The sequence below is a fragment of the Brachyhypopomus gauderio genome, chromosome 12 (assembly GCF_052324685.1).
Source record: "Brachyhypopomus gauderio isolate BG-103 chromosome 12, BGAUD_0.2, whole genome shotgun sequence".
NCBI lineage: Eukaryota > Metazoa > Chordata > Actinopteri > Gymnotiformes > Hypopomidae > Brachyhypopomus > Brachyhypopomus gauderio.
In genome coordinates, this window is record NC_135222.1 from 22,126,445 (window position 1) to 22,150,017 (window position 23,573).

At 42.8% G+C, this 23,573-nt stretch overlaps 1 protein-coding gene across 2 annotated transcripts; it reads right to left on the bottom strand.

Moving 5' to 3' along the window:
- Nucleotides 1–265: 265 nt before the first annotated feature.
- On the bottom strand, nt 266–21,837 carry ppp1r2 (protein phosphatase 1, regulatory (inhibitor) subunit 2). Of its 2 annotated transcripts, none has more exons than XM_077023851.1 (6): nt 21,460–21,837; nt 16,387–16,494; nt 15,712–15,795; nt 4,197–4,300; nt 3,194–3,364; nt 266–2,651 (listed from the first exon to the last, which is right to left on the bottom strand). In XM_077023851.1, the coding sequence occupies exons 1-6, from the start codon at nt 21,594–21,596 to the stop codon at nt 2,632–2,634; spliced, it is 624 nt and encodes a 207-aa protein (XP_076879966.1). In that variant the 5' UTR covers nt 21,597–21,837; the 3' UTR covers nt 266–2,631. The 2 variants fall into 2 exon arrangements, with proteins under 2 accessions (XP_076879966.1, XP_076879967.1); XM_077023852.1 differs by having other exon boundaries at nt 266–2,648; nt 21,460–21,831.
- Nucleotides 21,838–23,573: the final 1,736 nt, after the last annotated feature.

Consider the following 23,573-nt stretch of genomic DNA (forward strand, 5'->3'; position numbering starts at 1 on the left):
TATTTTTTTCTTATCTGCCGATTTAAACTAAAACAAAGTTTTGAAGTACTTACATATTTTTTAAGATGAGACATCAGAAATATTTAGCAGTCTGTACTCAACAGCCTAAAGCCGCTTTGCTTTTTACACTGCAATTTAGTCCAAGGCCAGACTTGCATCATGTCTCTAAATACTAGTACAGCGCTATAAAATAGAATGAGCCCATTTAAAAACAAGCATTTAAGAGCTGAAACCAAAGAAACAATAAATAAGGATTACAAGCAACCTATTTAAACATATTTTAATAATGACAAATATGCACACAGGTGAAGAGCGTGCACATGTACTACATAAAAAGAAGCAAATATCTATATAATCTCGTGAGGAAAATGTTATTAAGGAACACAAATGCCAAAGCACAATGAAAGACAGAAAAGAATCACAAAGTTAAGCAAAAAAAAGGCAATGTAAAACATCATAAAAATATAGAATATGGATATGAGCATTTACAAATTTACAGAGGATTCATCATCAGGGTTTACAGCACATGCCCAACAGTACGACCACCCTATCCAGTGTGCAGAGTGGATCTCAACACAAGGCTTTCATTAGATACAGGAATAGTACTGCTCTAAAAAACATTTTGCATTCAACAAGCATGTACCATGTTTTCCCTTGCAACAAGAAATTGTGTTTACATTAAATTAAAAGTTAAATTCTGCATGGTGAAATATTTTAAATTTAGGAGTGTGTAACCCCATGTAATCAGACAGTAGCTGAATTCATTAAAGTATTTGCAAGGGATTAATCCTGACAGTAATGTCACCGATTCTCAGTTTTAAGTGACTAGCACTCATGGAGTCTAGAAACCTGCTTGTGACTTGATTATACCCTAGGCACATACATTTAAATATACTATACTCTCAATAAAAGGTTCAATACTGGCAGCATGTTAAGGGATTACACACTAACGATTGTGCTGTTTCTCATATATAGAACACACTTGCCATTTACACATCAGTGTGGTGTTTTGGATAAGTTATAAAGGGGGGAAATTGCATGCTATGTTTTAAATGGGCTCTTCCTGTTAGGTTTACCGATATTGAAACACAAAGCAAACATGTTGCTATGAATCAGGAATCAATATTTAAGACTATAGTGCAACCAAAAACGTCAAGCAACTGAAAACCTAATGCAGTGAGATTCTGGTGAGGAATCATTAATAAACAACCTCAAACTAATGAAAGAGTTCATTTGTAGACTGTGGAGAATTATCCTTAGCAGTCAACGAATGAAGGTTAGTGCTTTTTCTGGTATTAATATGCAGGCATAAAGGTGAAAAACACCAGAGTACAAATATATATATTTTTTCTGTTGCTTACTGTTATAACAGTAAGAAAACAAAAACAAAAAAACTTGGGCAAAGCAATGTGATGAGCAAGACAAACCAAAAAGATTGCTTATTCCAGCAATATTTTTTTCCATCTTGGTTTTTTGTTTTTTTTTATTTAATTTTGAAAAAGCAAAAGCACACAATCTCCTCAGTAGTTTACACAGTTTTGATTTGCAATAAATTATGAACCATCACCATTTAATTGAAATGTTGGGCACAGCCATAATTAGTGCTAATGTAATAGAAAAAGATTTAATATTTAGGCATACAGACAGTGGAGGTCGTATGAATAATTTACTATGGGTCTAAACTTCAGGCCACTAGAGGGCAGCACACCCTCATCAGCAGCCTTTAGGGGGCCAAATCTCTAACCATTTAGTGACAATTTGAATGTGTATAACTTAGAAATAGGTAATTTACCTCAAGAGGGGAAAACCCCCACACCTGCGAGACCCCCGACCTACAGCACAGCCTGCGAGAGTCCTAGTGTCAGCTGGCTTAACTGTGAAAGAATACCGGTTCACTTCTCTGGACTCACCAGTGCAGCTGCTGCCGATGTCTACTGTATCATATGGTCCATGCCAAAACAGAACCAGCACAAGCAATAATGAAAGACAACCGTAACATAGAGGCTATATGCCAGAGTGTAGTGAATAAAGCCACTAAAACCTAATGCACAGTGTTTCTGATTCAGTATACCATGAACGTATACAACTTAGGCTCTAAATATATTGATGCTGCAGCCTACAGTCGGTTGGTCAGGGTAGTGCAGTAGCAAGTATACTTAGGCCTTTACTAGTTTTCCAAGCACAGAAGTTTTCATTTTTTTTATTTTATTTGGGAAGTCAGTCTTAAGATAAACAGCCCTTCTAGGGCTGACCAGAACAGGTTGTCAAAACAGTGGCTTGTTGCTGCAGCCTGGACGAGGTGTAGAGGAGCAGGAGTTGTGTGTGCAAGGCCTCCTCAGGAACATGACGGCCGTCAGGCTGGCGTTGGCTGGTGCTCAGGGTGGAGGCCTGCCTGATAACAGTCTTCAGGCCATTTTGTTTAATAGTATAGCAACAGTAAGACAATATACTCTTGGCAACAGAGGGAGCAACCAGCAGGCTAATGTGGTTTTGCATTGCAGTGCTTGAAGAATACAGAGGGGGGGGGGGGGGGTGTCCTGAAACAGTGTCCTCTGTGATCAGGAAGCAGCACACAACCTTCCAAAGGGTCTGGAGCCCAGGCATGAGCTGCAGGTGAGACGATGGCATTGTTTACGAATCCAGGGAATCTGCTAAAGTAAAAGATGAAGCATGGGCTTGACTGGTGCTCTTAAAACACATACGTGCTTTTAAAAGACATCTTAAAGGACTGGTGCATATAAAAGACACATGAAGTCTCGCGTAAATGGGCAAAAACGGACATGATCTGCATTTGTGATGTTATGCAGAGGTGTTCAAGCACCTCAGGCTTATATCAAATTGGGTTAGTCAAACTCTCAGTAACGGATGCCCATAATCAGTGATCTAATTCAGCAGATGACAAAGTTCATGTTTTTTGTTTTTCTTGATATTATTTGTCAAACATGGAATCAATTCATGTGGGTTATTTTTACCCCTTAATGGGATAGTACAGTTAATAAAAATATCTACAGATGTCATCTTGTGGCATCTTGGGAAATAAAAAATTGGCTTCAACAAATATGGTTTTATAAATCCTTGATTGTGGCTTAATTAAAATAACAGAATTCCATTACAATTTATTACTCGAACCTACACAATAGTGAAAATGTAACTACACATTATCCAACAGAATGAATAATCAAACATAATTTACCATCTTGAGGTGGGTCTACACTAATATCTTCTGTCTCCGTGTCATCCCTCATCTCCTCATCTTCATCATCTTCATCTTCCAACTCTCGGGCAATCAGCTGTCTGGCCAGTTTAATGTTGAGACCTTCATTATAATGCATCTTCCTCATCATCTGAAACTGCTTCTTTTTGGCTGACAGACAGGAAAGACATGTCCATGTTTAGCCGAAGTGAAACCATGTCAAAGGTCAGGGGTGGGGAATGGGGTGTGGCTTCCAGTACAGGATCTAATCTCAACAGTTCTAAGCTTCCCTGACAATCTGAATTCAGGGATTATGAGAGATCAGACAGACACTGATTTCAGAGTCTAAGTTATGATCTTTGAGGCAGGATGTTTCGGGGGGGAAAAAATCTGATTTAAGACTATATTATAAAATAAGTAACCATGTACTTGCAAACATTAAGTTAAGGAAAGTGAGGGAGTCATGTGGGCAAGCTAGTTTTACTAGTGTAGATATCCTTGGAGCAATGAAATCTGTTGACATTAGAGTAGATGTCATGGTAGTACAGTAATAATAATCAGTGCATTAAGACAAGCCAATCAGGCTGTCAAGACCCAATTAGACAAATTAGTCAACTTCTGAATCACTCCCAAATCCTTACTATTCTGCCCTCATACTGTGCCTGCCCAATTCTAAAAGTGTACTGGGATTCTGGGAAACACATTAGTCAGAGTGACGCAGTAGCCCATTAACCTAATTACACACCGCTATAAGAGTGAATATCTAGAAAGCTGCAGGAGAATATTCCAACTTTTTTTTACAAAGAATTCTCACAAGTTCAGTTTGCTGAACTGAAGTTCAGTTTGCTGGATATTTTGAGATAAGCACTGTGAAATACCGAAGGGATGGGTTAGTTGACTGGTCCTTGCTTGGCTAGACGGATCCATGCTCTGGCCCAGGTTGGCCAAGTAGGACCCTGTAATCAGGCCCTGGGTGGTTAGCTGGATTCTACATGTGACCTACCTTGCTGCTCTGGGCTCAGCTCTTCCTCCTCCTCCTCCTCACTGCTCTCTTCTTCTTCTTCCTCTCTCATAAAGTGAGGTTCAATGCTTTCAGCTGCTGCCAGCCTGGAGATGACAAAGAAATTAAAAATAAGTTAAATTATTGAATATGTGCATCAAATGAGGGAACAAGCAAAACTAATGAATTAATAACAAATGCCATGAGTGACCAAAGACAAATTTATCCAATACATTTTCTGTTATATTCTATTCATACACATGAAAATAATTTTATTATTAACATATATAGAAAGACTGACATGCACTATATTGCCAAAAGTATTCGCTCACCCATCCAATTTATCAGAATCAGGTGTTTCAATCACTTCCATGGCCACAGGTGTAAAAAAGTAAGCACCTAGGCACCTAGGTTTTTACAAATATTTGTGAAAGAATGGGTCTTTCAGGAGCTCAGTGAATTCCAGCGTGGAACTGTGATAGGATGCCACCTGTGCAACAAATCCAGTCGTGAAATCTCCTCGCTCCTAAATATTCCAGTCGACGGTCAGCTGTATGATAAGAAAATAGAAGTGTTTGGGAATGACAGCAACTTGGCCATGTAAACTGACGGAGCGGGGTCAGTGGATGCTGAAGCACATAGTGTGAAGAGGTCGCCAACTTTCTGCAGAGATCACTATAGACATCCAGCAGTTGCCAGGAGAATGGAACTTGTCTAACTACATTGTGCCAAGTGTAAAAGTTTGGTGGAGGGGGGTTTATGGTGTGGGGTTGTTTTTCAGGAGCTGGACCAGAGTCCTGACCTCACCCAAATAAAACACCTTTGGGATGAATTAGAGCGGAGACTGAGAGCCAGGCCTTCTCACCCAAGATCAAATGCATTTATGGAAGAATGGTCAAAAATCCCCATAAACACACTCTTAAACCTTGTGAACAGCCTTCCCAGAAGAGTTGAAGCTGTTCTAGCTGCAAAAGGTGGACCAACATCATTGAAACCTATGGATTAGGAATGGGATGTAACTTAAGCTCTTATGTGATTCAAGGAAGGTGATTGAATACTTTTGGCAATATACTGTATGTATATACTTTTTGTATTTTTCTCTTTCTAATTGGGGTGTCAGAATTACAATCACAAATACTTTATTGATCTCGGGGGGGGAAATTGTGGTTATTACAGCAAGGTTATTACAGTTGCAACTGATTAAAAATCATAATATAAATACTCTAAAATAAAACAAGATTTGTACACTAATTTAAATTCTCTAGAAACAGTAAAGTTGCAATGATAATAAATATGAATGTGGAGTGTACCACACAGTAAATTAATTATAGTGTCACACATTGAGAGGAGAGAGGAGTTATAACGTAGGAAGAAATGACCTCCTGTGGCACTCTGTGGTGCATTTTGGTTGAACAATTCTTGTGTTGAATGTGCTCCTGTGTCTCACCAGTGTGTCCGAGTGTGTGGGAGACATTGTTCATAATGGCCAGCAGCGCAGACAGCATCCCCCTCTGACACTGGCATCAGCAAGTCCAGCTCCACATTCAAAACGTGACCGTGTGGATAAATTTGTTGGTGTCTGCCACCCTCAGCCTGCTGCCCCAGAATGCAAGAGCATAGAGGACAGCACTCGCCACCACAGACTCATAAAAGATCCTGAGCACAGTCTGGCAGATGTTAAAAGACCGCAGATGCTTCAGAAAATAGAGATGACTTTAGCACTTCCTGTAGAGGGCATCCGTGTTCTTAGCCCAGTCCAATTGTACTGCCAATGTGTACTCCCAGGTATTTATAGTCTTTCACAGTGACCCCTGATGGACACAGGGCTTGCCGGTCCCTTGTCCCTCCTCAGGTCCACCACCAGCTCCTTTGTCTTCGTCATGTTAAGCTGCAGATGGTTCAGCTCAAGCCATGTGACCAAGTCCTTCACCAAAGCCCTGTACCCATCCTCATCACTCCTGATACCATCCTGATACCATCATACTATTGCAAAGTCACCATAAAACCTGTGAAGGTGGCAGGTCTCTGTACAATAGCTGATGTCCGAGTTGTAGAAGGTGAAGAGGAAGGGAGAGAGGGACAGCTCCACGCAGTGCCCCGGTGTTATTGACTACTCTGTCCATCACAGTGCTGCAGACTGAGCCTGCCAGTCAGGTAGCCCACAATCCAGAAAAAAACATGACCCTAACAGTGCTGACTGGCTTATCCAGGTAGATTATGCAGTCCTCAACTCCTAGGCGGGGCTGATGGGTTCAGAAGTGGCTGGACCATGGACCGGAGCTGATGCAGGATGAGCCTCACCAGAGTCTTCATGACGAGAGACGTCGGTGCCACTGGTCTATAGTCCTTGGGGTCACTGGGTCGCCATTTTCTTAACAGGAACAATGCAGGTGGTCTTCCACATCACGGGGAACCTCTGGAGACTCAGGCTTATGCAAAAGACATGGTGCAGTACTCCACAAAGCTGGGTAGCACAGGCTTTAAGCACCTTGAATGGGAGCCCCCCCCCCCCCATCAGGGCCTTGCTTGTGTGGAGGCTCTTTTAGCCTTTTTACCTGGTGAGCAGTGAGGCTCGCTGTAGAAGTGAAGAGTGGTGGAGGGGTAGAGGTGTGCTGTTACGGGGGGGTTAGGCTATCAGGAGGGAGAGGGGGTGGGTGGAGTGGGCTGCTGAGGTAGCAGAGGAGTCTGGATGGGGGTGGACAGTGTCAAATCTGTTAAAGAACATAGGTAGTTTGTTGGGCCTGTCCAGGTTGCCCTCCACTCCTCTGTTTTTACTAAACCTGACACTGTTGATGTTCATTCCACTCCAAACCTCTCTCATGCTGTTCTCCTGGAGTTTTCACTCCAGCTTCCTGCTATATTTGTCCTTAGCCTCCCTGATTGTTGTCTTCAGTTCCCTCTGGATCGTTATCCCTGTCTCCAGCTCTGAAGTACCTATTTTTGTTGTTTGGGCTTGTTGCTTGGGTAATATCTACGGACAGTCCGTAATGCACTCAGTGAGCCCATAAATGTCCTCTCCGTGCAGCTCACAGAGTGCCATCCAGTCTGTTGCCTAAAAGCAGTCCTGCAGTGTCTGCCCAATTGTTGTATGCACAATTGTTTATTTATACACACAAACGAGTCCTTTGTAAACCTTCATAGCTGTTGTTCATGCTTCCAGTTCAAAATTATACCCAAACAACTCTACATAAACTCCAGCTAAAGTAAGCCTTTTCTTTTCTATGATGTCCAAAAGTATATGCCATCAAAATATCAACCAACAAAATAATCCATGACTACTTCAGTTTCGCCAGAGTCAATCATGTGTGTTCTGGAGATCTTAGCATAGCATAGCATGTTTTGAGCATGTCCTTCTCAAAGCCAAACATTCATAAATTATGGCAAGTGGTGTTAATCTTTTCAGCTTCAAGTGAACTATTGGTTAGAACAGATATGAATCACTTTGAAGGCGTCAACTTGTCGCTTTTGCAGTTACTTGATTGGCCCACTACCCCTCCCCCATTCACACCTCGTCAGGCAGCGGTGTGAAAAGCTGTCATTCAACAACAGCAGCTCACTCTGGTCAAATAAAAATGACAGATGTAGCTTTGCAATTCGAGAACAACGACGAAAAACAACACTGCATGGTCGCTGATAAGTCAAGAATTGTTTGTTGATCTTAGCAAAGGAGAGGATTAAATGTTTTTTTGCGATGCAAAGAAATAAAGGTATTCACCAACATTTCCTCTACTGTTTTAAAGTGTGATACTGATGCTTTGATAGACATTTACGTGGCCACGTGTTTACAACAAGAACTTACAAGCTGGATTTCTCGCAAATGGCTGCATGTACACGGCTGAAAATCGGTATGCATGTATATGGGATAAGAATTTTTCAATTTATCTGGTTTGTTTTTTATGTCTAATACGCAATTTGGCATTGAATTCATGCATGAATAAATTCCCTGCCCCACATATAATCCCATACAGAACTAAATGTCCCTCTTTTCTCTTTCCAAATGGCTGCCCTCCTACCCAAGAAATATTGAGACTAGAAGAGACAAGCCTTTGCTGCTATCCACCCTGGGCCAGCCACCTCCTGCCTAACCAGCTATGGAGCTATGAATGAAACATCAACCTACTGCCCTGGCCCCTCTCACCAAAATAAGAACTACATGGAGCCACATAACTTTTGTTTATGTATCAAATGAATAATGCCAGAAAAATATGCATATATTGGTGGTGAGCAGACAGTCTAAATTGCAAGTGCATTAAAGTGGTGTATGCAAGCCCAGTTAGTGAGAGCTGTGTTGTGGGCAATGTGGCTGTAGAAACATTTGCCTGATCTGAACACAGTGCACAGTCGGTTCCTGGGATGGGAAGTGTCCTTGATAAATATAGCTTATATCCTCATCCCCTTGATGTAGATGTCTTGCAGGGAGGGAGCTGTTAATGTAATGACGCTATCAGCTCAACATATCACTCTGGGATGGGACACCTGCCTTGCCCGTTAATGAAATTAGCCAAGTCACAACTGCACAGCTCCTTGTAGGCTGACTGTCTGTTAGCCCAGTACACATAAAAGGCAGTTGATCAGTGAGAGATTATTCACCTGTCCAAACTGAGCAGGGTTTAGTTTTATAGTATTTACCATTAGTCAGTTCCACACTATACAGGAGATGCAGGAGATTGAAGGAGTCTCCACCACATTTTTCCGTTCACTTGGTATTTTTGATGATTTTTCCTTGGTCAATAAGGTGCCACTTATATTGCCTGAATTGAGGGCTGTATTGTAGGCAGCTCCCTGTTCGTTTAGCACATCACATACTGACCTGATGACCTAACTTTTCTGATTTGTAAAGACTCTCATGGTTGTCAGGATTATTTTATGGCAGGCGTACTCAACTAAATTTGTCCGCGGTCCAATTTTGGCAGATACCTGTGACCTGAGGTCCGGGGGGGGGGGGGGGGGGGGGTGGTTGTGGTGTTTTGTCCGAAACGATATGTGGTAGAAACACCCCTCAAAACAGGGGAATGAACATTTACCTGACCAATTTTAATGTTGCTATGTGTTTCAGGTTTGAAAAGTGCTGGAATTTAGGTTAAAGTACTTTAAAATGCTTGAAATTGTAACTACTTGGTTTCACAACAAATATCTGTCTGACTGAATAGTTCTCTTGTATTAGGTTAACAAATACGAGCCTCTTGTAATTCCAGGACGAAACATGAGAACGTGAAGACGTGAAGATTGGGCGTTTTTAAAATAAACAACCATTAAATAATGTGATAAAAAGCGAATTATTTCGAGTATATGTATAAATATTTAACTTAATTATGTTTAACATGCTGGGAAATATTGAAATGGACCTTGAAAGTGACGTACAAGTGCTTGAATTCCACCTTGTAAAGGTGTATGAACCCTGAAAACGTGACAGCGCGCGAGGCACTCGCGCACACGCGGAGCCTCAGCGATTACGTTATTTTCGCCGCGCGGACCCTCGCGCCGCTCGCGAAGCGTCAACCAGGCTTGTAGCCCGGGGGTGGCGAACGTAAGTTGTTGAGCGGGGGTGGCAAACGTAACACTCGTGACGGAGTGTTTTTTCAATAGCCCTGAAATAAATGTTACGGTTTTGTTTTGGTCCATATCCAGTTAATCAGGAATGAGATTGGGTCTGGACAGGACTGCGTTCGGGTCCGGATCCGGACCGCGGTCCGCCAGTTGAGTACCCCTGTTTTATGGGCTACATTATTGATGAGATTGAACACGTCATGTGCATACTTGTATATATCAGATAAAGTCCACCTGACCATTCCCTAGTCAAACTCACTGAGGACAGAGCACCGTGTAGCTTCTGATTGGCCCATCCAGGGATTCACTTCATTCATTGAATGACCTTCCTGTTCAATCTTGAATCCCTATGTTTTGCTAACAGGAAGATCACAATGTGATCAGATTTCATCGACGTTCTTATACAGTGAACTGTGTTTCTGTCTCTGGTACCACACAATGTGTTAAAAGAAACAAAAAATTCGAATTTAGCTTTGTTGAAGTTGTGAACTGTGAATACTTCCAAGTGTTAGTTTTGTAGCCTATAAAGCAACGCAAAGGAATATGAATAAGGCTGTATTACTATTTTCTTGAAGAGGGATGTGTACAGTTGGGGCAGACAGAAGGGACAGTAAACAATTGCCAGTTGTTCCAAAAGTAATATTCTTTATATCGCACTAGTTGTTACTGGTATGAAACACATTCCCAAACCTTTGGACTTGCCAGAGTCCATCATCCAATCTACACAGAAAGCATAAAAAGAAGGTGTAATTGTTTGGTTCAGTATTAGGGGCCATGTTTCATCTCCTTGAAGGTTTGTGGTCACTGTCTTGATTGGCATAATGAAAGATTTCCTTTGGCCACAACACATCTGTGCATGAAGATGCTGAAAAGCAGTGGGTAAATTTGTATCTGACGTCTAAGAGGTGTATATAGTCATATAGAATAAGATTAGAGTTGGGAAAACAAAACAAATCATCGATGCAACACAATCGATGGAGCAACTACAATGGCATGTGGACTGTTGAACTGTGAGGTGCTAGGACTGTGCCATATAGGTCTCCATTTCTCTGGGGTTTCCTTTCAAACAAGGTTACAACCTGGACAGTTATCAGCAAACAACTGAAAGGCCCATCTCCTAATTTAATTTAATCTGAGTAACGGTAGAATCTGAGCTAGCATCTGATCAATATCATCACGGCAATAGTTTCACCCAAGTACTTAGCAAACTTGCAAAGGCTGTCACACTGTGTGAAACATAGGTAATCAATGTCTTCTTGTTAAACAGTGGTCTAAACTCCCATTACTGGACATAAACATCAGAAGGGCAGTTCCCAGCATACCCAGACATCATGTTTAACCACCAAGGAAGAACAGAAGAGCCAAAACAGCAAAAACTGCCTGATCATACATTCCTAACATACACTTTGCATGCCCTTGGCTTCTTCACTGGTGGCTAGGACCTGGACACTTGGAAAGCTGCTTTGTGACAACTGTTGTAAAAAGCGCTATATAAATAAAATTTGATTGATTGATTGACACTTACACAAGCATGCAAATCTACACACACACACACACACACACACACACACACACACACACACACACACACACACACACACACACACACACACACACTAAATAGCCATCAAGTTGTATAGGGTAACTTTTGATGCTATTATTTGTGTTCTGAAGCAATTTTTAACAGTAACTTTAAAAACCCTAAACAAAGAAATAGGTGTTCTTTTAAAAATCTTTTGTTTAAAGCCAAGAAAAGCAAGCAATTTCCAAAGTAAAGAATAACAATAGAAGAAAAGTGAATATAAAGCACAGCAAGTTTCATATTAGAGGTGTATTCAACTAAGGATTTTCATAGTCGAATCTGATTCGTCAGATTTTCCCTTTAGTCGACTAATAGTCGAATCAGGGATTTTTAAATTTTTTATCTAGAGCACCTTAAAACGGAATTCCGTTCTCATTCAGGACTTTTTTCCATTTCAAAGTAAAAATCTAAAGCACTCAGATAAATTAATAAACATGGTAGGTTTGGCTTTATTCAGCTTTTATTTATTTACTTATTTATTTTTTAATGAAATGCTAGAGAACATTAACCGGCAGTGCGCATATCGAACAGGCACTGTGCAAAATGTCAAAAATATTTTAAATAAAATGTGCCTGCCTGAAAATATTAAAAAATTGCCACACAACAGAAAAAAATATAATTAAAGGTTCAAGTAACGAGGTTTAAAAAGCAAACAACAACAAAAAATGTTTATAGGCCTACTTGCCGAGACGCACCGCGACGAGACGACACGACCGAAACGACAAACGGCTGAACTGTTTTTTTTTTCGCCTTACGCGTTTTAAATGGTATGCCATGTTGGTTGTTGTCGTGCGAAATGAAAGACGTTGATGACCCAACTTGCACTTTTCTTTGTTTGATTCATCTTTATCTTTTTCAAAATACTTTAAAAGTTTTTTGTAGCCATTATAATCTCGGCAGATGCTACTGACTATCCTGTATCGTGTTCAGCTCCGCTCATTTGGATTGTGCAACTACAGGGTGTGATTTATTAATGTGTAGTAAGGAAGATGCCTATTGTTAATGCACACACATCATTTAAAAATATTTATTAACAGAAATTAGGATGATTTTATTTGACAAAGGGCTAAATATATATATAATGAAAACAAAGACATTTCATGTAACAACTAATTCTTAGCAGCATCTTTGGCTCAATGGTTCAACTGGACCACAAGTCAGTAGTGCTAGCATAAAAATCCACTTCACTGAGCTCTGCCTTGACGGACTTCACACACTCATCATACGTCTTCAGAATAGCTACTTGGGAAAAATAAGTCCGAGATGGCACTATGTATCTCCGGTCGAACTCTTTTGCCATCTCCAAAAATCCTTCTTTAGACACTGTATTAGCAGAGAGTGCATTTTGCAACATATCTTGTTATGGCTGCAGTTAAAGCTTTGTGTCGCTTCGAAGTTTTCTCATAAGGAGCGGCAGAAGCAAAACTATCATTTATGTTAGTTTGTGAACTTGCCTTTCGTTTGCTTGACTTTACCGGAGTAGGCTGTGGGTTTGTATATGTTAAATATACGTTGTAATGTTCCTTGTGGTTGTATTGAAGATGGCTGTGGAGGTTTGTCATGTTTCCTCTTGACGTAGCCACAATTTTTCGGCATGACTTGCAAAGAACTTGTGTGTGTCCTGTGTGGAAAAACCGAAGTAGTCCCAAATTCTGGAGGTGCAGTGTCTTTTAGGAACAAGTTGCTCTCTGTTTTAGTCTCGACTCGTCTCTTCAATTCCCGCCATGCTTGTTTTCCTTTTGTGTGTTTACATGCTCCCTGGTCCGCTGAGAGCATGTGCTCGCTCTGGCCAATAGCGCCGCGGCACCTTCACATTTAAGGTCACGCCGGATTGGTCAAAGTGCGGACATAAAGAAAGACATTATTTATAAATAAAAATATTAGAAATGATCGCGCAATTTTAAGATATGCCTATCGCACGTGTCAATATCGAGATGATATTTTTTCGATATATTGTGCAGCCCTACAACACAGTCACACTCTCTTACACTCAGGTACTCTGGGCTAGTGCCTAACTGTATGCACAGGCTCAACTTGGCCACTTAAAACACAACATTCCCTTTCTTCAGTTAACAGCTTCAGGCTTGAATGCATATCTCCAATAGGCCTGCAGAGGTATAGCGGTTTCAGTGTATACCATGGTATGAAAATGTATGGTTATAACACCATGCAAATTTGCTTACTACCGGTATAGGGGGAAGAAAAAAAGAAAGCATCCAAACAGATGCCCATATGTTTCACTCCTCACCTGCCTCAGCAACTGGCACTGCATCTCAGTCTCTGGCTCTCAATCTCCATCTCTAATTCATCGCAAAGGTGTTTTATCAGGTTGAGGTCAGGACTCTGTGCAGGCCAGTCCAATTCATCCACACCAGACTCTGCCATGCGTGTCTTTATGCACCTTGCTTTGTGCACTGGTGCAGACATGTTGGAAGAGAAAGGAGCCAGCTCCAAACTGTTCCCATAAAGTTGGGACCATGGAATTGTCCAAAATGTCTTGGTATGCTGAAGCATTCAGAGTTTCTTTCAGTGGAACTAAGGGTCAAGACCAGCTCCTGAAAAACAACCCTACACCACAATCGCCCCTCCACCAAACTTTACACTTGGCACAATGTAGTTAGACAAGTACCATTCTCCTGACAACTGCTGGATGTCTGTAGTGATTGACTCTGCAGAAAGTTAGCGACCTCTTTGCACTATGCGCTTCAGCATCCACTGACCCCGCTCCGTCAGTTAACATGACCTACCACTTCGAGGCAGAGTTGCTGTTGCTCCCAAACACTTCAATTTTCTTATAATATAGCTGACAGTTGACTGTGGAATATTTAGGAGCCAGGAAATTTCACGACTGGATTTGTTGCACGGGTGGCATCCTATCACAGTTCCACGCTGGAATTCACTGAGCTCCTGAGAGCGACCCATTCTTCACTCATTCTTGTAAAAAATGTCATACGCCTGTGGCCATGGAAGTGATTGGAAACCCTGATTCCAACCATTTGGACGGGTGAGCGAATACTTTTGGCAATATAGTGAATGTCCACTCTATAACTTGAATACCTAAAGAAAAACCTGTGAATGTTTATCCCAGCTAAATATGTGTTGTCTATCTGGTCGGGACCTCTAACTTACAATTAGACACACACTGACCCCAATCTGACCCCAAAAGGGGACATGCACCAACTTTTCTGGCTTGGAACCCTGACAAGAGATTGTGTGTTTAAGTTAAAGATACAACCTGTACTGGTTGTTCTTGGCCGTCACACAACTACAGTAAATTTGCAACTATTTTGATAATCATTTAGAGCACTTGTGGTGGCACCGTAGTAGTCATTTTAAGTACTTTTGACATTAAAATAATGCTTTTACATCAATGCATGAGCAATGACTAATCATATACTATCTAACAATACAACAGTTACAAGAGGTATTTTTTCCTACATTGAGTACTTTTAACATTGAAGTACATTTTTGTGAGAATACTTACATAACATTTGATGATTGCCCTGTAATGGCCTTTAGACAGTTATCTTTGCAACTGTCAACACAATAGCTATGATACTGGTTAATGACATTTTTAGTTAATGCTGAGAGAAACACCTGAGCTAGAAACCTTTCATGCTCCCTTGTCTGGGTGACTTAGAGGTTAGTGAGCTACACCCTCCTTATTGATTGGCATACATTACTGTGTGTTTCAATCACAGGACCATGAAATGCTGATTTTACAGTGCTGCAAAAGAGAGCAGAGACATGGAAGTGGGCCAGCCCCATAAGTGGGACAGGTTTGCCTGTTGCAGTGGTGTGGATAGTACTAGCAACCATCTCAGTGGGTTTTCATGCAGGCTGGAGCCTTACATATCTACCAACTCACCTCCTGTAGTCAGTAACTATACAGTTTGTTCCCTTCCATTCATCCATCACCACCCATGCAACATGAGTAAATAAACCACATATCAGTTACAGCAGACTCACGGCAGTCCTTGGGCTGTCGTCTCATGCACCTTAGAGCAGGGCTTATAATTTTCCCACAGCAAAGCTCTTCTTGCACAGCGAGGTTGTGTGTGGCAGCTCCCAGTCTGATAAGCCTCACATAGCTGCAACTGACCCACGTTTGTACATAAATCACACTGGACCAGCTCCAGAAATTAGGTGATTTATGAAGAGAGAGAAAAGAAGGACGCCAGTACTACTGTGTACATTACCAAAAACAGCTGACCTAAAGCCCTCATCTGTGGGGCATTTTCACTGCCCACATACACCGAATGCTATTAGTAGTTTACCACATCTTCCTGTTCTGCTGGTTATACACCACCCTGCCTAGCCACATTCACCATGTTAGAATGGCTTCATTGGACAGGACCAAACTCCTTCCCCACCCCACGGATCACTTACTTCTTGGCTAGGGCATCTACGGTTAGGGAGGCATTGCCTTCTGAATCACTGTGTGCCTCTTCGTCGTCCTCATCGCCCACCATCCTGAAAGGGAGGGAACAGCTCTGAGGGCCAGGCAGAGGTTAAAGGCACGTGGTGACCTTTTCCCAGAGAAGCTGCTGTGGGTTGGGTTGCAACGTTGCCCTCGCGGATTGCAGACAGCGCAAAAATAACTGTCGGGCGCTCACAATGCAGGCAGCTCCGGTGGAGGTTATGACGCGTGAAAACACTGCTGGTGTGTGTTAGGGCTGTTTTCTACTCACTATTTACATGTACTCTACATGATCTACATGTAATATGACTCGTCTCAGTTGATAGTCATGAAGTTAACGTGCTCTCTGTTCACTTCATTGTCAAGACTGCACTGTGGCAAGGTGTTTAGAAAAGTGTTGAGCACTCAACTGCAATTACTACTTTAATTCAGAAATGTAATTTAATTCATTCACGTACAGTGTTACATGTTTTAGGTTTTTTTAAACTCATCAGTTAATTAGCATACCCACCTATCAGATGAACTACGTAAAGGAAAACAATCAATCCAATGGTAATTTTGTCTGCATTTTGGAATGGCCTAAACAGCCCGATGAGTGCTTGCTCCTGTGCTCGTGTGTCACAAAAGGTGCAGCTTCTCCTTACCGATTGTATGGCGTACTGGGTTCATCAATCTTCATCAGCCCGTAGTCCTTATCTGCTGGGTGATACGTGGCCAAGATGTTCATTTCGTCCCATTTCTGTGACTTCTTCCTGAAACAACCAGTCCAAATATGGAGCTTAGCATACAATTTTAGGTAAAAACCATTAGCACTGATAGAACTATTACCCCCCCAGAGAACAGCAAGGTTGAAACAGGGACTTTGTCCCACTTTGAAACTTTTTTTTTTAAAGTTGTTTCAAACAGCAGCCACAATAAACTTATTAAAAACCTATTATTCTAGGTAGCTACCACTGCCTTCAGTTGCTCAGTGTTTCAGCGATTATGGGAGAAGTACACCTAGTGTTGTGAGTACATATCCTAGAGTACATATCCTAAGAGAAGCAATCCTTTTGCACATTTACATGACTAACATTGATCGACCTTCCCTCCACATATGGCATGAGGCTGCGGATGTGACACCTTCTCTGCAGCTCATCTTAGCCAAGAACTGTTATTAACAGAGGTCAGGGTCAGGGGAGAACACTACCTGGCCCTTGCAGCAGTGATATTCCAGAGTGTCTCTGGCCCCATCTCTCATGGCCAGTCAATAAGTCGGGTGGGGCACTACAGCAAAGCCACAGGGCAGGTCAAATCAACTGGTTATGCAATAAAGACCTCTGTAATAAAAATCATGCCTTCTCTCATCACCATATTATGAGCTTCTAACTTTCAGACAGGGATAGCACTGGTAATTAGATAACACAAATGAAAGACAATTGAGTCTTTTTGTGTTTTACAGTTGGTATAACTCTGCTTTGAATAATGACTTCATAATCTTTGTTCAACCAGCATGTCTATAGTCAGAATATTCTGAAAAAATATTGTTTTAAGTGTGCTTTATGAAGTGACAAAATAACTTTATGCAGACCTGAAAAACACTATGGACCACAGTCAAAAAGTCAAATGTATTTATATAGTGCTTTTTACAACATGTAACAAAGCAGCTTTACAATCGTATGGGTCCAGATCCCTAATGAGCAAGCCAAAGGTGACAAGAAAAAACTCCCTATGATGGTGGGGATTAGGAAGAAACCTCGAGAGGACCAAGACTCAAAGGGGAACCCATCCTCCATTGGGCGGCCCGTTAGCACAAATGTGCTAAAATCCAACATCTCTTAAGAAGTACAAATTAAATGCATCAGTTTAACAAGAAACAGTTTCACAACCCATATTTGGGAGGTCAACATTCTGCATTAGGCACCAGTGAGATTCAAATTAGCCCCGGCACACTACCACAGGGGCGCGGCTTAATCTTCATTATGACATAACTTCCCAAGAACGAATCAGAGCTACACGGCAGGCTCTCTGGCCAATTATAATTCTCAGAGCATACAGAGCTTAAGAGGAAAAAACATCATATAACCCAATGCATTGGTCCAATTTCATTATTTTGGGGTAACAGAGGAATGTATGAGAGTACGACTAGAATGAAAAAATGAGTAGCCTTGAGCAGAGGGCCTACACTGCAATGATATCATGTTCCAAACAAATGAGCACATATCAAATATGCCACAATAGGCAGACTGGTACCCACTCAGAGTAGACAAGGCTCGCATTAGTGCTGAATGACTCAGTTGGATGACTGAAGATAATTAATATATGCAATAGGTATCCAAACTTGAATATAGTGTCTAGTTCTGGATTTTCGAATCCCCTAGTAATTAATTTCTGAAAATGTTGGGATTTTATATCAGGATCCTCAAGGTCTGTGTACTTTAGATTTTCCAAACTCTCTGAGTCATATGTGATAAAAGTGTATCAATCAATTTCATCAAGTTACCGTTCCATAGTAAGTACCAGCGGTCAATGAAATCTAGAACCAGAAATTAAATTTAAGCTCCAACTGAATTGCATCTACTGCATATGGTTTTCACGCCATCTAACTGTATGGAATGCAAGTTGCTGGCTGACAATAATACACCAGAAAAAGGGAGTAGACAATGTTTTGTTGGATGTCAACAAGCAATAGTGTCTACACAAATCTATGCTGAAAAATCTATGCATGAAATCAACATATCAAAGGCAGAATGACGTGAAAAAACTGACTTTACTACTACAGACGGAGTAGAGGAATGAGATGAGATGCCACTATCTGCCTGGCAAACAGACAGCTGGGCAGGACACAGGTTACAATCCTTTACGGCTATAAAAACTGATGCTTGGCTGTGCCAAGAAACCATTTTTTTTTTTATGATAGTTTCATGCATGGACTGTTCTGATGTCAGCAGTCTCTGCCAACTCCTGAGAGGAACAGGCATGTGTGCAGTCCTGCAGCAGGGAGAGAGAGTAGGACAAAAACACTGGGAAGAGAAACTAGACAACACTGTTATACACAATCATTAACTACTCAATGCCATTTGAACCATCAATGCTGTTGACAATTGCACATTCCCTGGTGTTATTTGCTGTGACCCGAGTAGTGCAAAGAGTACTCACAGTATGTATTTTAAAGTACTCACAGTATGTATTTTAAAGTACTCACAGTATGTATTTTAAAGTACTCACAGTATGTATTTTAAAGTACTCACAGTATGTATTTAAAGTATGTGGAATAGATGTTCTGTCAGATAACATGCAGGACCTCCCACAAGCAATGGCACGAGTTACAAGCAATGGCACGAGTACATTCAAACTCTTGTAGTCTAACCAAACACTGTCAGCGTTCAGCCTCGTCAGTCACGGCCAGCAGCTCTTACTCTGAAGTGGTTTTGTAACACACACGAGGACACGGTCAGAGTAACACACACACACACACGAGGACACGGTCAGAGTAACACACACACGAGGACACGGTCAGAGTAACACACACACGAGGACACGGTCAGAGTAACACACACACGAGGACACGGTCAGAGTAACACACACACGAGGACACGGTCAGAGTAACACACACACGAGGACACGGTCAGAGTAACACACACACGAGGACACAGTCAGAGTAACACACACACGAGGACACAGTCAGAGTAACACACACACGAGGACACAGTCAGAGTAACACACACACACACACACGAGAACACGGTCAGTAACACACACACACACGAGGACACGGTCAGAGTAACACACACACACACACGAGAACACGGTCAGTAACACACACACACACACGAGGACACGGTCAGAGTAACACACACACACACGAGGACACGGTCAGAGTAACACACACACACACGAGGACACGGTCAGAATGTAACACACACACACACGAGGACACAGTCAGAATGTAACACACACACACACGAGGACACAGTCAGAATGTAACACACACACACGAGGACACAGTCAGAATGTAACACACACACACACAAGGACACAGTCAGAGTAACACACACACACACGAGGACACAGTCAGAGTAACACACACACACACGAGGACACAGTCAGAGTAACACACACACACACGAGGACACAGTCAGAGTAACACACACACACACGAGGACACAGTCAGAGTAACACACACACACACGAGGACACAGTCAGAGTAACACACACACACACACACGAGGACACAGTCAGAGTAACACACACACACACACACACGAGGACACAGTCAGAGTAACACACACACACACACACGAGGACACAGTCAGAGTAACACACACACACACACACGAGGACACAGTCAGAGTAACACACACACACACACACGAGGACACAGTCAGAGTAACACACACACACACACGAGGACACAGTCAGAGTAACACACACACACACGAGGACACAGTCAGAGTAACACACACACACACGAGGACACAGTCAGAGTAACACACACACACACGAGGACACAGTCAGAGTAACACACACACACACACGAGGACACGGTCAGAGTAACACACACACACACACGAGGACACGGTCAGAGTAACACACACACACGAGGACAGTCAGAATAACACACACACACGAGGACACAGTCAGAGTAACACACACACACACACACAAGGACACAGTCAGAGTAACACACACACACACACGAGGACACAGTCAGAGTAACACACACACACGAGGACACAGTCAGAGTAACACACACGAGGACACAGTCAGAGTAGCACACACGAGGACACAGTCAGAGTAGCACACACGAGGACACAGTCAGAGTAGCACACACGAGGACACAGTCAGAGTAGCACACACGAGGACACAGTCAGAGTAGCACACACGAGGACACAGTCAGAGTAGCACACACGAGGACACAGTCAGAGTAGCACACACACAAGAGGACAGTCAGAGTAGCACACACACAAGAGGACACAGTCAGAGTAGCACACACACAAGAGGACACAGTCAGAGTAACACACACACACACAAGGACACAGTCAGAGTAACACACACACAAAAGGACACAGTCAGAGTAACACACACACAAGAGGACACAGTCAGAGTAACACACACACAAGAGGACACAGTCAGAGTAACACACACACAAGAGGACACAGTCAGAGTAACACACACACAAGAGGACACAGTCAGAGTAACACACACACAAGAGGACACAGTCAGAGTAACACACACACAAGAGGACACAGTCAGAGTAACACACACAAGAGGACACAGTCAGAGTAACACACACAAGAGGACACAGTCAGAGTAACACACACAAGAGGACACAGTCAGAGTAACACACACAAGAGGACATAGTCAGAGTAACACACACAAGAGGACATAGTCAGAGTAACACACACAAGAGGACATAGATATTTTTGGATAGTTCTCTACGTCACTACACCTAGTTTGACTGGATTGCCAGCTAGTCGAGTTAGCTAGCTAAACACTTACCTAACGTTAGCTAACCCGCCCATCTAGTACACCCTGCAGGCTGTGGGGGAGTCTGGTGGGGTTTGGTCAAATTAACTTACTCGGGCGCACTGACGACCCAAAAATAAACGTTTAACAGAGACGAACGGACACAAGACGCACCGCTGTTAGCCTGCTAGCTGTAGCTCCGTCGTGTTAGCTAGCAGGCTAACCGCGCTCACCGTGTCCGGTGACCCGACCCAGCTAACGCTACTCACTGTTGGTCGTCCTCGAGGCTGCCGGGCGCCGCCGCCGGCGGGTCCGCGCTCTCCGCCGGAACCTCGGGGCGGCCTTTGACGCTCGCACCGCTGTTTCTGTTCTTCAAGATGCCTCTGATGGGCCGCGGAGCAGCCATGCCACACGGTCGGTGTACAGCCCCGCACGCTCGCTGTCGCCGCGCGGAACTCCTCCTGGACGGTCTGGATACACGGACACAGCTCCCTCAGACGGTAAGAGGTCGACCGGCTGGTGTTTCTCCCCCTCAGATCCGCCTCAAATGAGCGTTAACGGTGGTCAGACCGTCTGACTCCCGGCCACACACACACGCCTTCACCACACCGCACAACCGCAGCCGGCAGGGTTGCCAGGTCCTACCAAAAATATCCCGCACAAAGTCAGTGAAAAACCCTCCCTTCAGAAACCTAAACTAGCCCAAAGACCAAAGTTGTTGACGGGGGGTGGGGGTGGTGAGTGTAAGAGATCGACGGGGGGGGGTGGTTATGAGTGTAAGTTGTCGACCGCACCCCGCGACCCCAGAATTTTTTACCCGCGGCTGGATTTCCAAACAAGCCCAATTTGGCGTGAAAACCGCGAACCTGGCAACTCCGGCGGCCCCGGCGAGCGAGGAAGTGGAGCGCCAACGGTCGCGCCTCGCGAGGTTATCGCCGTCGTTATGGCAACGCGGCGTCGGGTCGAAGCGCGAGACTTCAAAATGCGCTTCGTGTCTGACGGATTTCGCGTTTCTTTGCGATTTCCTTATGTCGGGTGATACTCAGAAAATGGCAAATTTGCGTCTTATATTTGAATTTGCAACGTTTGAGAGCGAAATACATTTGTAGGCTATTAGTTTTGTTAGAATGTGTACTCTCGGGAATTAAATTTATGAGGAGAATCATAGTTTAACAATAAACATACTCATTACAAGTGATTAGAAGGGTGAAAAGATATACAAGCTTAAAAAAACACAAGATCAGTATTTTTATTTATTTTCAAACATTTATTATTTATTAATTTATCAAGCATTATAACGTTACATTTTAATTACCTGAAACTTAATAGCAGTGGCGGACTTAGCAATTTGGGGGCTCAAGGCGAATTTAGCTAGGGGGCCCATCAACATTAATATGCGAGAAATAAGTTCAGGTTCACACTACACGATTTTAGGCTGGTTTTTCAGTCGCCGACTGTTTTTGTAGATCGCCGACAGAAACTGTGGTCGGAGGCAAATCGGGGATCATTCGGCGCTCGCTCAGTCGTGTAGTGTGAACTGCTGAAAGACGCTCGCCGAGCCGTCGCCGAGTGGTCGCCAACTCATCGCAGACGACCGGCAGATATCTAGCATGTTTAATATGTAGCCCAGTCGGCGACTGAGAGTCAACAGCAGCGTCTAGCTTCATACAACTTTACTACAACACTGTGTTTATGTTACTGTGACAGCACTGGAGAAATAGTGCGATTGACTATATCTGTGTTCACTGCAACGGAGAGATGAAATAATTCTGGCAATTTGGGACTATGGAGTGGTTAAACGGTACAAAAAATAATAATAATAACGAAAATGTGGAGTACATGTACATTGTTTTTATCTTCTTCGTGGTGTGGCTGGTTCTCGCGAGAGTTTCGTTTCGTATTCTCGCGTTTTTGGACGGCAGCCAGATGAGTCGGCGATTCCCCAGTCGTGTAATTCGTGAGCCCGCGTCGCCGATCAGTCATATAGTGTGAAAGCCACAACAACTGAGAGACTCGCGATTACAGCACAACCAGTCGTGTAGTGCGAACGGCACAAAAACCTGATGACTGAAAAGTCGTGTAGTGTGAACCTGGCTTTAGCTAGACAAGGGGGCCCTACAGTGGGAGGCAGAGGTGGGGACTCGAGTCACATGACTTGGACTCGAGTCAGACTCGAGTCATTAATATTAAGACTTTTGACTTGACTTGAAAAAATATTCAGAGACTTAGACTTGACTTGGACTTTTACACCAATAACTTGGGACTTGAATTGGACTTGAACCTGTTTACTTGCAAAGACTTCATTTTTTTACCCCAAATCTAAATTTTAAAACGCATATTAATATTTATAAAGTGCGCCCCATTAATTTCATTTCCGTCCTTC

Bases quoted from the DNA above. Each gene is read 5' to 3' on its own strand.
- ppp1r2 (XM_077023851.1), bottom strand. From the start codon at position 21,596: ATGGCTGCTCCGCGGCCCATCAGAGGCATCTTGAAGAACAGAAACAGC. The intron at 4,301-15,711 runs GTAAGTGATCCG...TGTCATCTCCAG, and splicing joins GTAGATGCCCTAGCCAAGAA to GCTGGCAGCAGCTGAAAGCA. The intron at 2,652-3,193 runs GTAAATTATGTT...CTTTTACTTTAG, and splicing joins TGTAGACCCACCTCAAGATG to CAGATTCCCTGGATTCGTAA.